This window comes from Plectrocnemia conspersa, unplaced genomic scaffold (assembly GCF_051122295.1).
Source record: "Plectrocnemia conspersa isolate PC_06_02 unplaced genomic scaffold, ASM5112229v1 ptg000008l, whole genome shotgun sequence".
NCBI lineage: Eukaryota > Metazoa > Arthropoda > Insecta > Trichoptera > Polycentropodidae > Plectrocnemia > Plectrocnemia conspersa.
This window is the reverse complement of record NW_028277172.1, coordinates 23,831,183-23,846,922: the sequence shown is the minus strand read 5'-3', so window position 1 is coordinate 23,846,922 and position 15,740 is coordinate 23,831,183. Positions and strand designations below refer to the sequence as shown.

The window sequence follows — 15,740 nt, the reverse complement described above, 5'->3', positions numbered from 1 at the left end:
GCAGCCATCTCAGCTATTGCTCTAATTTTCCGAAGACATATGGAGCTCCAGTATGGTCCAAAATATTCTACATCCCATTTTGCATAACAAATGCTTAAGAATCACCTAAAATTCTCACCCTAGAACTAACGTCAAAGAACTTCACTTGTCAAGTGGAAGCTTAGAAACGATAGAGGACTTTTGCCATAGACAGACATTTACCTTCTACAAAAGCAACAAAACAAAACAACACCTATATCACTGATCTTTGCAAATACAACCTTAATAACGTACCGTTTAGGTATAAGCATAAGCTACCTAAACATATGATAAGAAACGAACCGTTCGAGAAGTTTAATGATCTGCATTCAGGTGTTTACTGCTGCGACACCTGCAAGTACTTGATGAAAGTGGGGACTTGCAGGTGTAAACCATTTTATGCGAGTACATCCATTAGTATAACTATAAAAACTGGTAATGAATGATCTATAAGTTAAAATTATATTTAAAATATTTTTCGAAGGCTCGCCCAAATTGGTGTGAAATATATATATATAAATTGATTAACAAATCAAAAACTTGTTAAATTGAATTAATTTTTAGTCACCCACATTGTAAATTAAGCTTTTACAAAGACATGGATCAGGTGGAGCTTAATATTGATTGTTTTTACCGATAAATTAAAAACAAACAGCAGATGTGTGATAAGTTCCTGATGTTTTTTAATCATACCAGCTGGAATGAAATCAGGGTTTGTCGAATTTTTTCAGAAATTAAATTAAAACTTATTTTCTAATTATAAAACTCACTTTTTTCTTTCGGAACGTTTCGATTAGCAGATCTAGATCCTTCCTCTGCAGTGGAAAGTTGAGATGTGGGCCCCGATAACCTTTTTCCGGAGGCACCATCCCATCCTCGTCCGGCTCCTCCGACTCGTCTGAGAAACGCAAATCCATAGCTTCTGTAATGCAAACAACAATAAACACGTCTTAACAGGGGTTAGTGGGTTAATAGACGGAACAAACTAAAAGCCAAAAAACACATACACGAGCAAACATGCGGCGTGGTCACGATAGCAGCCGAGGGATTATTCGCCTTAATAAATAAACAACTTGACATTTAAACGTATTAAACCAGGCATGTCAAATACGTGGCCCACTTCATGCGGCCTGCTAGCAATTGATTAATTCATTCGCGAAAGAAATATTTATGGTTTAAGAGTCGTGTATAATCATGCGGTCCGCGAGAGGATTAGAGATCTGTATGTGCGACAGAAAAAGGATTGGGGATTTAAGCACCTCCTACATTTTAAAACCCGAAACAGACTGGTCTTTTATTTTACAAGCTTCCGTATGCTAATATACATATTGTCAAATTCACGGATCGTTATATTATTATTTACTTCAAATTTATTAATATATTAAGTTCAAAATAATATGCAAAATAAATTTTGTTTTTTATACACATATGTTACATTACTATATTTTTTATATTTATCAATCAATCGAACGTATATCCGTATCATGTGCTTTTGAGCTAATTGTAGGGGCGTAAACCCTAACTTGCTATATTTTAAATTATAAATAATGATGAAATGGATAGCTCTCGAACTGACTGTTCGAACCATCTACCGATGAAAATGCTTTCGTAAATGAATTCATTGAAATATTAATAAAAATATATACTTATTGGTAATACTTTTTCACTCTAAAATATACATATACATATACCTAAATATTATATTTATACAAAGGTGCAACTAAATATTTTACGAGTGTCATTTTATATGGTACACACTGTGTCTTTACAGTGACACTAAAAGAAAATAACACGTTTTATGTAGTATAACATTTACGCGGTTAAAAAAAATCATATTTTTTAATATTAAAAATCAAACATATTTGGTTGATGGCAAAACGTATGGGTTAATTAATGGCTTACTACCACTTCATGCAATTGTCCTACTTCTGGAACCTCTCCCACTGCCCATGCAGTGTGTCTTGAGTTGCGATTTGGAAGTTGCTTTTGCTGAGGATTTTTCTCGTTTACTTAATTAGTTCAATCATTTCATTACAAATTTTGTTTTATGTCTCGATTTATGCAATATTTCCATCTCATAAATCGAGAAATGAGGGTACTGTAAAATGATAATATGCTAAAATAATGTAATAAATATGCTAATTGATAATATAATAGAATTATTTGTTGTAACTATTTTATAAAGCTCTAATTTTTTATCTTATTTTATACATAAGATAAATCTTAAGAATATTATTGTTATATATCATGACGTGAAAGTGGTCATAAGCGATATTTTACTAATTGTGTCGTAATTGTGATAGTGATATGATATTTATTATTATAATAACGTAATATTAAACATACGTAAATCATTAAATTGCGCATTAATCCGTATATTGTTGTGATTTATAGTGAAAATTATATATACAGCGTTTTGTAAAGTATTGCATGATCATATTGTAACACGCTATAAATACTAGTGTCGTTATAATAATATGAAATGATACAATGTTTTATTTACAATAAAAAACAATGACATTTCATAGATATATATGTAATTTATTATATTTTTATTGAATGCAATTAAACTTGTATTTGATATGAACTTAATGAATGCCTCTACTGTACTGTGACGTCTAATGATATTGCAATGAGTCCTAAGGATTTGCCAGTGACTATTTATATTGTATTTAACGAGCGTCATATTTGGTCTTTAACAATGTTGTATTAGTCAAATTGGGTTTGTTGCTCATTCACTGCAAATATCTTTAAATAAAATATACTGTTAATTGTCGGCTTCTCTCCTACTTCTTTGGAAGGACTGTGTGCTATAAGTTGACTGCGACACACTGTAAACATATGTAATATCTTATTTATCGCGTAGAATAATAACGACACATTGTGCTGAAATTTAATATATTCGACGGCGTGTTATTGTTTGCAAAAACGCGTGGGCTTTCGGCCCAAGCGTTACCATAAATTATAAAAGCGGGTGATATAATATTATATGTATATACATAGGCTGTTCAAAATGTTTTTATAATGCAATATCGCAGTAATGTGAAGTTGAGGGCTCTAGTTAGCCACACTTAATAATATAACACAACATTTGTTTCAATTTATCGTAGCTACCACAGAAAGAGATTAAGATAAAAAAAAGCGCTCATGTTTTGATCGCAACGGGTAAGAAAAAGGGATGCAATCGCGACTCTCTAGGGCTGAAAACTGCCAAGCATTAATCATTAAATATACAATAATTCGAGAATAAAATTAATTGTATTCCAACGCTATAAGGCAAAAAACACCAAGAAAAAAAAAACAGATAAAATCCGTACTCATTTTTAACCTTTTATGTGCCAAAGTACCTTGCCGTAATATACAACCGTAATGCCAGCCCTAGCGATGTTGTAAAGTTAACATTTAATTTTCGCCATTTTATTATTGCTATAGAGTGGTAATATTTTTAAACGTTTTTTTGACTTTAAGAGATGAAGTATAAGTGATAATGGAACAACACGGACAAAAACAGTGCTGCTGGTCCACTTAAGCATGGTGACAGTAATTATAGAGATTGAGGGTTGCCAAAATTTTAAATAAACGATTTATTATATTTTTTATATATGTACGATTAAATTATACATCGTCATTGCGACCAATGAACCATACAAAAAATTTTAAGTGTACAAAATTAAATACTGAATATTAATTATTAGTTGGGGTTATTTTTGAACAGCCTCCGTGTACGATAAACTCACAAAACAACGTTGTTGATGTTAAGTCGACTGTAGCAAAAGTGTCACATAGTCGAATACGTCAGATTTGATCGGCATCGCAGTTATCTTTTAAGGAGAGTCACGTACGTGACCTGTGGTATTTGTAAAATCGCGTTAATAAAAATGCAAATTAAATGTTCGAAGCTAAGCGAAGCAAATCAGCCAGGGTTCATTAAGCATCAGTTAAAATTGAGTCAAATAAAAATATTATTTACCAACTGAAGACGATCGGGAAGTGGCGCTGGATCCAGTTGCTTTCGATGCTGTGTCAGGCATGTGAGTCAGCAATGCATTGAAGAAGTTGTACAACTGTAACAATAAAAAATATACTTAAGATATAATCTCTTTACTTCATGTATTTATTTAATGTCAATCTATGACAAGGTCAACACAATCAACAACCACAAAATGGGTAGTGAGACACAAGACATTAAATCACATATATTTTAAAAGTTATCTCTATTCACGATTAAGCTCGATTTATTTTAATTATCTATCACGATATTTATTCGTGAGAATAAGAAAATCAATAAAAACCTAAGCTATGATAAATAATCAGAATTTTAATTAAATAATAATCACTAATTTTGATACAGACATAATAGATATTAAGAAACAAGTTTCATGTATTTTTTTACGTTTTTGAAAAACCAACTGTAGCATAGTCTGTATACTTTAAAAATAAAAATATAACTAAATTTTTCAAGACTTAAATATATAGGTATATTATATACTTAAATATATAGACATTGTGAAAGCAAAAGTTTTGTGGAAAAAACGATCGATTCCACAGAAAATTTAAAAAATCTATCGACGATCTCTTGTATGAAGCATTTTAAGTAAAGACATCAATTGAAGTAAGCCTTGTCCTAGATTCCTAATCGATTTTCGCCCCTTTTTGGCGCAAGGAGCGCCCGTACACATTTTGCTAAAGTATTTATCGGATATTTATTCAGTTTTTAGCACTTTTTAGCGCCCACCCGCTACATAGAAAATGCGTGGCTCGGATTAAGCGTTCCCTACCGAATATGATTATGTCATCCGAAAATAAATAAGCAGTCCCTTTATGAATCGGAGGACAGAAAATGGGGAACGGGAGCGTTATAATCCCTTTTTGCGGAACAGATATTTCACGGGCGATTTCGGATCGGCCGCCCGTGAAAGCTTCCTTGCAGAGGCGGAATTTTCATAATTACTATGACCAACTTTGGACTTCGTTTATTACTTTTGGAGAAAAGTGTTTATTTATACTCATCAATCCAAGCGCCTTAATCACAGACTGGGGTCGATTTAATCCCGTAATCAAAAGATGAATATGAATAGTGAAAGGAGCAAAAGGCGTTCTACTCGATTCACTATGAAGATGGGCCTCGAGTATAGCATTTATCTTTCAACGTTAATAAATGTCATACCGTAATATTTAAAAAAAAAAACTGCAAGATATACTAATGACCTCAATTTTTTCCCTTTATCTTGATGATTTTAATTTAAACAGTCAATATTTCTTATAATGAATTATGAATTTCAGGTTTGTAACACGAAATACGAGACACCATATAATTAATTTAATATAAATAAAAATAAAATAAACGTACATTATAATTTAGCGGCAATCTTAATGAAATAATATATTTTGGCATAAGTGTAAAAGTTGCCAAAGCACATATAACTAATATTGTCCAAGCTTAAAATCTTGATAAGTGATTAAAATGCATTGCAACTAAATAGATCATATAATAAAATATATATATGTTCTATATCCACATTTTTTGTAATATTTAAAAATACAAAACTAATTTTCTCAAAGCTTGAAAATTGCAAATCTGATACCACAAAAATTATGTTTGCATTCAACAACAATAGGACGATCCTACTATTCTCCTGTGGATAATGTTAAATTTACAATATAGAACGTTGCGCTCAAAAGCCTGAAAAGTGTCAATCCTATGGGAGCTATTGTCTCGAAGAATTTAACTACCCCCTTTCTTTCAACAGTGGGTAGTTAAATTCTAACTGGAGCCTTTCAGTTTTACTTTTTATGTTTACGTAGTGAAAAAAGTGGGTCGTTGAAAAAAACCGTGTCCCAATTCGATTTCCTTCGCTGCTTTATTTCTTTTCATGGGGTGTCGTAAAGCAACTTTTAGTTGTATCCGATTATCACGGTTTTATGGTCAACGACCGAAGAACGACACTACGCTCTCTCGGTTTTACGACAATTGCGAGGGATTATGCGTTTTGAATGGGGACATTGCCAATTTATTGTTCACTGCGTTGGCAATGTGGCAAATTTGACATAATTAGAAATTTTAGAATATTACAAAAAACGATTTATGTAGACTACGAAAGTTAGGTTGCCAATAAACAATTTTTATATATTATTTTACAACTTAATCAGAAATATATGCCTAGAAATTTTTATGACTGCTATGCTATATAAAAATGCTAGAAATTTTTATGACTGTTGGCTCTTGAAGACGATTTGCTCTTAAAAATGCCAATAATTTTTGAGATAATACCAATAATAACTTTAGTTATAAATAATGAATGAGATATAATGCATTATTACAAAAGGGTATGACGTCAATAATTGATATAAAAATCGTGCAGGACACATAGTATTGCACAATAACCACAAACTTTCAAAAACTAATAATACTGGGGTTTCTACTAATTTTACTCCATTCACTCTTCCGCTATTGTTCAAAATATATATCTATATTTTACAAAATAGTCTAATAATTTCTAACTCAAGAAAATGCTTTTCAAAACTTTCTTAATAAAATGACAAATCAACATTTCTCATTTTTCATGAAATCACTTTTAGTCTTTTCTTGGTAATAATTAAATATGTACAAATATTTTTAAATGTTTTACAACCACTGCACCAAAAAAGATGGGTCTGTGCGAGATGTTTGAAAATAAGTATGCTTTATTGAAAGATCTTTGCTTGAGTAATGTAAAAATTACAACCGCTCAGGGTGGGAATCGGCAGATTACAAAAATGTATTTGAGCTTTACACAGAGCTACGTCATATAATTTGCCAGTCAGCGAAATTAATCTCATTTTTATCAGTAATGAAAACATCAACACCTGTTATTGCCAATTTTCTCGAACTAAATTTATATCATCAATGAGCTCAGATAAATAGTAGCTGAATGCATTAAAATTATGGTTAAGATCAAATTCTAGAAGTATTTGATCTTAGCCATGCATTGGCAATGTGGAAAATTTTACATAATTAGAAATTTTAGAATATTACAAAAAACGATTTATGTAGACTACGGAAGTTAGGCTGGCAGAAACTATTTCAATAATTATTTTATAGCTTAATCAGAAATATATGCCACAAAAAAAATAGTAAAAGTATATTAACACACTTTGAAAAATGCTAGAATTTTTTATGATTGTTGGCCTTGTAGTGAGAAGAGAAAATAAATATATTAATTTTGTCTTGAAGACGATTTGCTCTTAAAAATGCCAATATTTTTTGAGATAATGCCAATATTAACTTTAGTTTTGAATAATTAATAAAATATATTGCATAATAACAAAAGGGTTTGACGTCAATAATTCATATAAAAATTGTGCAGGCCACATAGTATTGCACAATAACCACAAACTTTCAAAAACTAATATTACTAGGATTTTTACCAATTTTTACTCCATTCCCTCTCCCACTATTGTTCAAAACATATTTGCATATTTTACAAAACAGTCTAATAGTTTCTAACTCAAGAAAAAGCTTTTTAAAACTTTCTAAATAAATATGACAAATCAACATTTTTCATTTTTCAAGAAATTATTTTTATTTTTTTCTTGGTAATAATTAAATTTGTACAAATATTTTTAAATGTTTTACAACTGCTGCACCAGAAAAGACGGGTCCGTGCCAGATGTTTGAAAATATGCATGCTTTATTGAAAGCTCTTACGAATTTTTTATCAGCTTTATCTTTGCTTGAGTAATCTAAAAACTACATTATTAATCAGAAAAAAAAAACCACTTAGGGTGGGAATCGGCAGAGTTACGTCATAAAATTTGCCTGTCAGCGAAATTAATCTCATTTTTTCAGTAATGAAAACAAGATTTTTATCATTATCTTGTTCGAATTAAGAAAAAATTAAAATATCAACACCTGTTATTGAAAATTTAAAATATAAAATAAACTAAATTTAAATCAGCAATAAGCTGTGATAAATAGTTACTGAACGCTTTAAAATAATGGTAAAAGAAGTATTTGATCTTAACCATCAGCAATATAAAATAATGATAGTTTCTTTAACATTGCAAAATTAAAAAAAAAAATGTTAAATGAAAGCTTTTACAGCATCTGTATATTGAATGATATTTATATTTTTTCCTTACATCTAAAGATTCAGTTTATATAGCTATTAAAAAAGACAACTAAATATACATGCATCATGATCCATTCCTCGTCATCTAGCCAGACTAAAAAAATCATCTTATCCTGAACAAAAAATAAATATATAAGCTCATCTCTAAGCTCAAGTACTTTCTCAATTACATTTTCTCCAAAAAGGTATCAAATATTGGCGTGGAAAAGAAGCAAAATATGTACTGCATATATGTCAGTTAAGAGCTTTCCTTTTTTAACATTTACAATTTGAAGTGTTTGATCCAAGACCTTTCATAAGTAAACAAGCAGAATTTTTGAGACCAATGACTAAAGATGGATCATACAATAAATGCCTTTCTATTGTAGAGCTCGATTTTTCATAGAAGCTTAAAAACCCTTGCATAGCTAGCACATACAGAATATTTTCTGATATAAAGAAAGTGTAAAGCTATTCCAAAATATCTAAGGCCTTGGTAATTGTTTCAAGAAGAGAACAGAACACTTTAAATGTAGATATATATAAAATAAATCTAATGCTGCACACTAAATCTTCAACATAATTGATCCTTGGTTTTAATTACAATGTCGCAAATCCTTATTTAATAATAAAGCTCCTAAAAGGTATATTTACAATCCATTTCCTAAACAATTTACATATTATCACTTCTAGTTACATTTATTAACAAACGTTAAATAAAGGTATCATTGCTTATTTCTCAGTCTAAGAAATGCAATATTAAGTGACTTTATAACATTCATTTGAGCAATGCTTTCACGCTTCCGACAGTCGAGACACAACTAATATTATATATGACGCTCAGAATGACTAACGTAGACTGTCACAAATGATATAAAGCAATGTATGTATTATATATCCAAAAAATAGCTTTCCACCCTTCTTGAATATAAAAATATTGACGATTTCCAGTTGCCTCTAAAAAAATCCAAAAAACATTTTTTGCGCTTTGAATCCAATGTCATCATTTTTTTAATGACAACGTTAATATTGATAACATTTAGTTAAAATAAAAAATAGAAACACAGTTAAATAGAGTATTAGAGGAGTAAACATAAATTGCATCTCATTTGAGAATACTTGTTTGCATCAAATTTAAGTTTGAACTACTTCGCAGTTTACTGAATATTGAATACCCTTATTAGATGCATACATTGTAATTAAGTTTGAACTTATAAGATTATAGTCTCGACATCTAGTCGCTCACAACATTTCACGTATATACAACGTAAATGTAATAGTTTGTTTACCGACCGAGCAGTAGTTTAGTTAAGTAAAGTGTCGAATATCGTTAAAACTAATCAATTTTCCCTTAGATTCCCGATACCGTTCTGTCCACTAACGAGCTCTACTGTGCACTTTGACAAAAAGGAATTTAAGCCTCGAGAGCAGTTACAGCATACGAAGTTAGCTTAAACTAAGTTTTGCTTCAACTCAATACAATCGAACGCGTGGGAAGGTGAAGTTTTGAAGAGAAGAGTAAATTGAATACTTGACACTCAAAAAGTATATCGATGCAAAACTAATGCTGCTGGGAAACTTTAAGGGAGAAAATTTATAAGTTTACAAATATAAAACACATTTTACTTAATAAAAAAATTTAATATTTCAAGAGTGAAAGTTCATTCACATTTTAATATTTCTAAAGTTGTATACACATTTATATTGGGAAACAAAGAATGACCTGATTACTTCAAAAAGTAAAACATTTTTTTAGCACACTCCAAAAACTAAACATTTTTTAGTACAATGTAATATTATTATCTTAACTATAAAGTGAAAAATATATTTGTATCAATTTTATAAGAAAGGAATCTTTGGCGGAAATATTATCAAGAGTCGTAGCATTTGATGGCATGTCCAATTATGCTATGATTAAATCAAAAGCCATAAAAGTTTACGTCGAATTCTAAAGCTACAGAATGCCAAAAAGTTCCATGACCATTTCAATAAATATTATTAAATTTTACTAAGAAGAAAAAAATAATCTTAAAAAATAGATTATTTTTAATCACGGTGAATGAATGGACCAACTGTGTTATAACCGTTTTTTTAAATGGTCTGAACCATTTGTATTCATTTTCTTAGAAAATAAAAGTATTGGTATTGCAGAAAATAATAAAATAAAATAGAAAATTTGCCATTGATATAAAATGGTGCAGCGGTAATAAAAAAATGTGGAATTTACTTGAATATTAATAATCAACTTTGCCATAAGCACGCTTTACATTTGACAGTAATAGATTTTTTATATCAAAATAAAACGTCAGAATTAAGAAGAGGAAAGCTGTTGAGTCGAGATTAATGATGTTGAGGAAGAGAATTGTGAAGAAATTCAAGATTTAATTACTGATTCCGAAAATATAGAAATAAAAAATGATGAATACTATTCGTTGCCTTTTAGTATCGACACTTATAAGTCTTTACATATTGCTTTGGTATTCCGAATCAATATGTAGAATTACTTGAATCGTACATTTCCAACAGATTATTCTTAATTAAGTAAAATTTCGAATATTCTCAAGAAAATGAGTGTCACAATCGCAACATTTGTGAATGATACAGCAATCCTGGAAGTGCGGAAAGCAATAGAAAATACCACCGATAAACTTTAACAATCCGCTGATAGGAGCACAAAAAAAATATTAACATACAGTTTTGGAGATGTGCCAAACAGTGCTACATTAAAATTATTAAAAAAAAAATATTACGAAACATTTTGAATGCTCCGTGATATTTTCGCGATAAAGACAAACATCATGACATGAGTGTCGAAAACAGTGTTTTTCTACTAAACTTAAAACAAAGCTCCAACAGCACGTCAACATCGAGACAGCAAACTCCTCAATATGGACAACGTGAAAAAACGACTTAAGAAGACTAAGCCTTTCGAACTGGTCTACTCATCATTCAAGTAGTCTAGTTGTCATTGTGTAATGTTCAAACATAAATGAATAAATATAGATTAAAAAATGTTTTTTAAGCAATAAAATGACAAAATAAAAAAAAAAAATATTTCGCATAAAAATAATCATAGAAACGGTTTAAAATGATTTAATCGTAAAATTTGGTTTAACTTAAATATTTTAAAACAAAATTGATATCTAAAAATTTGACCTTATCCAAAAATCAATTTAATATCAATTGCAAAATTAACTGGAAATTTGAAACATGTAATTTTTTATACATATGTTAAAAAACATGCTTTAATAATTCGGATTAATATGAATATAATCAATTAAAAAATGTAAAATACTCTCGTAACGCAAAGTTAATAAACATTTATGGCTTTCGTCAAGGTCGTTAACTTCATCCAGCAGTCATTATTTTTTTATAAAATTTTAAGCCGGATCTGAACCAATCCGATTTTTTAAATTAATTTATCCGAGGTCATATGTGAAATTGGACCCCCATAAAACTTATCCGGACAATCCGAGCACTCGAACCGTACCAAAGTGGATTTTCCTAAATCGATTTTTTCTCTCTCTCTCTCTCTCTCTTCTCTCAGAAGCACTAGTAAACACGATAAACAAAAAGCGATATTACGATGCAACTGAAATTTCCCCTTTTCTTTACATAGCAAGTTTCTAATAAATAAATTATTATTTTGTTGTAAATATTGTTTTATTCTACGAAATATATTATTAAGGTAACATCTAGAGTCTATTATTATTAGTATTAAAGTATACTATTTTTCAGTTCTAGCAATGTTGCGCTTGCATTGTGTTAAAATGGCCGTGTCAATTATTAATCGAGCAGTGTTTTCTGTACCAAATTAAAATCTGCTACTAAAATTTCACGTCAACTGTCATTGGTTTATTGCAAATACATTAATTAGTAAATCCAGAATTATTTAATCAATAGGAAAGTTACAAGGCAGAAACAAACAAAAAATATGTACCACCCTGTATAATATATATAATCCTATACCGCCCTGGGGAAAGCTCTTAATGTAACGATACATCTTATGATGAATATAAAATAAAACGCTTTCCATCAAGTGTTCCTCGAGCAAGGAATGTTTGCGGTTATCTGTCAGGTCGCTCTCCTTGAAGATTAGAGGCACTGAAGGAAGGGTCCTTATCTTAAGGTCAAACTGAAATAGAGGGTTATTGCATTACCGCATTCATATCGTGCTCCGGTTATCGCCGACGGGAAAAAGGGGATCCGTTTTATGGGATACCTTTCGGGGACAAAATCCCGAAAGTCTTTCTTTCCGCCCCAAATACTGTCAGCTGTTTTAAAAAGGGACGGCTTAATGAAATAAGGGCGGGTATGTATACCTTCACTTGGTCTTGCTCGCCGGCGTATTCGATGCTCTGGAATATGGTCCAGGTGTATCTTCGGCGCACCTCCATCCTGGCTAAGTACCTCCTGTACCATCGCTGGATTAGAATGGCGGCTTTCATGGCTAAAAGGGATAAAGGCATACTTTAGATTTCTAATAAAATATAAAACACATGGAATATAAAATATGTATATATATTTTTTACTAATGTGTATTAAAGATAAAATATTCCTAAGCTCTTTGCAATGTATTTATAAATCAAGTATTTTTTTGTAGGTGTTAATTTATTACAGAAAAGAGATAATATCGATAGTTTACATAGCCTCGTATATGTTTTATTATACTAATGATTTTTAGTAAACATTATATGTAATGCCTTAAAATTTTTAACTTATATAACTAGCCACGTATATTTAATTTAAAAATTAAACTATTATTGAATCGTCTAAATTTTATCTACATATAATATATTCAATATACGTAATATTACAATCATGTTATTGTCAATAGCTTTATGTCTCATATATAACCATTTACTATAGGGTTCACATTTCACTATAAACGAAAAAAATATTAAATTTCCATCCGAGCGTATATAATAAAAATGTGGAACTTTGAAGAAGTTACGCGTGCGGTCTAGAGACAGACGGAGAGAACAAATAATGATAAATCTGAACCATTTGTATATACACAATAAAGATCATAGTCGGACCGTGAACGAGGCGCGTTAGGCGAATCTCTTTTATATCGTATACCGTAAAATAAAAGAGAAGATTGCGAAAAAGGAGGCGAACGAGAGAAGAGACCACTCTATGTGGCGTTTGGGAAGCTCAGTGCGATTTTATTGCCCTTTCGCAAAGAACTGATGCTTTTTATAGTAAAAAAATAAAAAAAAGTAGAAAACAACAAAAAACGCAAGGCTTTCGTTTGACATCTAACCGATACTGCGACGCTCATGTCGAAAGCTTTTTCTTTTATGTACCTTATCCAATTTTTGCGAAGAGCAATGTGCGAATATATATGTATGTACGTATTTTATTAATTTCCGTTCGAGGATTTTCTGTATGCCAAATTTTACATCAAAATGCTGTACTAAATCTAGTTACCGCTTGCCGCATGTGAGCTACGCATGAGAAGAGTATTGTAATCTTTTAAAATATAAACCCATCCAAGACCTAGGCAAAAATGTATATTTTATACAATATTTTTATATCGTGTGCTTTTGCAGGGCTTCATAAATATTTAGATATATCAAAATTTATTTTTTAATATTTTAAAATACTTAAAATATTTATTGAGAACCTCTAAATTAATATAATAAATTCATAAAAGCCGAAAAATATATAAAAAAATAAATAAAATAAATTAATAATACCCACTAATACAATAAAATATTAAGATCAATAAAAGCAATTAAACGTTGAGAAACACTTTTTCTATAATTCACTATAAATGCAATATAAATAATAATAAATAATTATGAAAAAATACGTAAAGTTAATGGTGTATGCTAACAAATTAAAAAATGTGTTTGAATCAACTCACTACTCAAAGGGTAAAAATGCACATTTTTAAATAGCATCAATCTGCCTAAATCTCAGAACATCACGTGTGATTATATAATGTCGGCGTGACGAATAAACTTGCTCTGCAAAAATTAGCGTTAATAGACTTTTACTAAATCACTCACGCAAAAAAGATGGTTTTGATAATATAATAAGGTTTACTTATTATCTTCTTCGTTATAAATCAAATTTATTGCTTGTATTATTACAATAACGAATGATAATGTTTCTATTTATATTTATGATATTTTATAAAAATTAAATTTGGATCAGAAATGTTGGTTTAATTACGTTTTTGTTGATTAATGACCAAGAGCATTTTCGCGCATGAGATTATTTTTATAATTTTGAGTGCCCTCTGAAAGTTAGCTAAGAAAGAGACATAAAGTTTTTTATTAAAATGTTTATGTATAATTATTGTTAAAAACAGCAACAAGCAGATATTGTGGGTTAAAACTTTAATAATATTATTTAGCTCTAACATTTTTTCAGTGCATAAATAAAAATCAATTTTTTTATAGTATATTCTTAATGTGGTTATATATAATTTATTGTGTTGTGTAGTCTTATTTCGACATATCATGTTTTTTTTAATAATTTCTATATGTATTTGTAGAAATTTCATCAATTCCATATACTAAAAAAATATTAATATATTTTTAAAAATACAAATATTCTTAAGAATATATTTTATTCATCAAAAATAGCAAATAAATATGTTTACTTTTTGTTCTGTTATTTGTTTATATTTACCAATTTATTTATATTAAAAAATGTTTTAAGATAACACTAAGAAAACTAAAAATTATCTTAAAAAACATCCACTTATTATAATAAAAATATTTACAATCAGATCTGCTAAGATTAATAAATTGCTTTACATAAAAATATATAAATAATTGTGTATTTGTGCTTTTGGGTTATTAAATACAAAAGCAAGTTCTATAAAAAGAATAATTTTTCATGTTTATTACATTTTTACCAAAAATATATAAATAGTAATATTTCTGTTTTAATGAATGCATTTGTAAAAAAAATAGAATACATTTATTAGTAAATTTGATTAAATAGTCAAACGCCATTTTTAATGCAATTAAATAAGATAATTTTTTTTTTTATTAAACTATTGAGTTATCTACACAAAATAAAATATTAATTCAGTTTAAAAATATAATGTAATAGTTTGTACCTAATATTCATCCTGATTTTTCTGCTTTTTTATACCTTTACCAAATGCACACAGATAAAATATTTTTTTAATAATATAATAACAGATTAGCCTTCATTAAAAAATAATTTTGTACTGATCAGAAAGCTCTAGAATTTTTATTCAAATTTTTGTTTGCAATGTAAAAACAAGATCATGTTTATCATATTAAGCTTTTAAAAAATCGTGTTCTGTAAAGTTTAATTAATTTTTAATTATTACTAAGATTTATTAGGATCAATTTAATGAACAAGCTGTCACCCCAGACATTGATATATATTATTACTATTAGAAAAATCGTGAAATTGGTTGCGCACTAAAAATTCTAACACATTTATGAAAACTTGGAGTAATTAAAAAGCTCGATACTTAAGTGCTGCAACAATTGAGCAATAAAAAAATGGTAGAACTAATGTGTTACTTAAACTTGCAATGACAAATAAACACAGACCATTACAAAAAATGAATTGTCTCTAATACAAGTTGCTGCCATTTTCTTGAAGTTCAGGATTGTCAAAAAGCCCGATACTTGT

At 29.3% G+C, this 15,740-nt stretch overlaps 1 protein-coding gene across 2 annotated transcripts in view; it reads right to left on the bottom strand.

Moving 5' to 3' along the window:
• The window catches only part of rdgC (retinal degeneration C), a 139,237-nt gene that overhangs the window by 56,346 nt on the left and 67,151 nt on the right, over window positions 1–15,740 (bottom strand). The window contains exons 3-5 of one of the 2 annotated variants that reach the window (XM_088189637.1): window positions 12,431–12,558; window positions 3,989–4,082; window positions 789–940 (exon numbers count right to left, since the gene is read on the bottom strand). In XM_088189637.1, the coding sequence (XP_088045763.1) occupies window positions 789–940; window positions 3,989–4,082; window positions 12,431–12,558 (374 nt within the window). The remainder of the gene's footprint in view (window positions 1–788; window positions 941–3,988; window positions 4,083–12,430; window positions 12,559–15,740) is intronic. The other variant, XM_088189638.1, reaches the window with a different exon arrangement.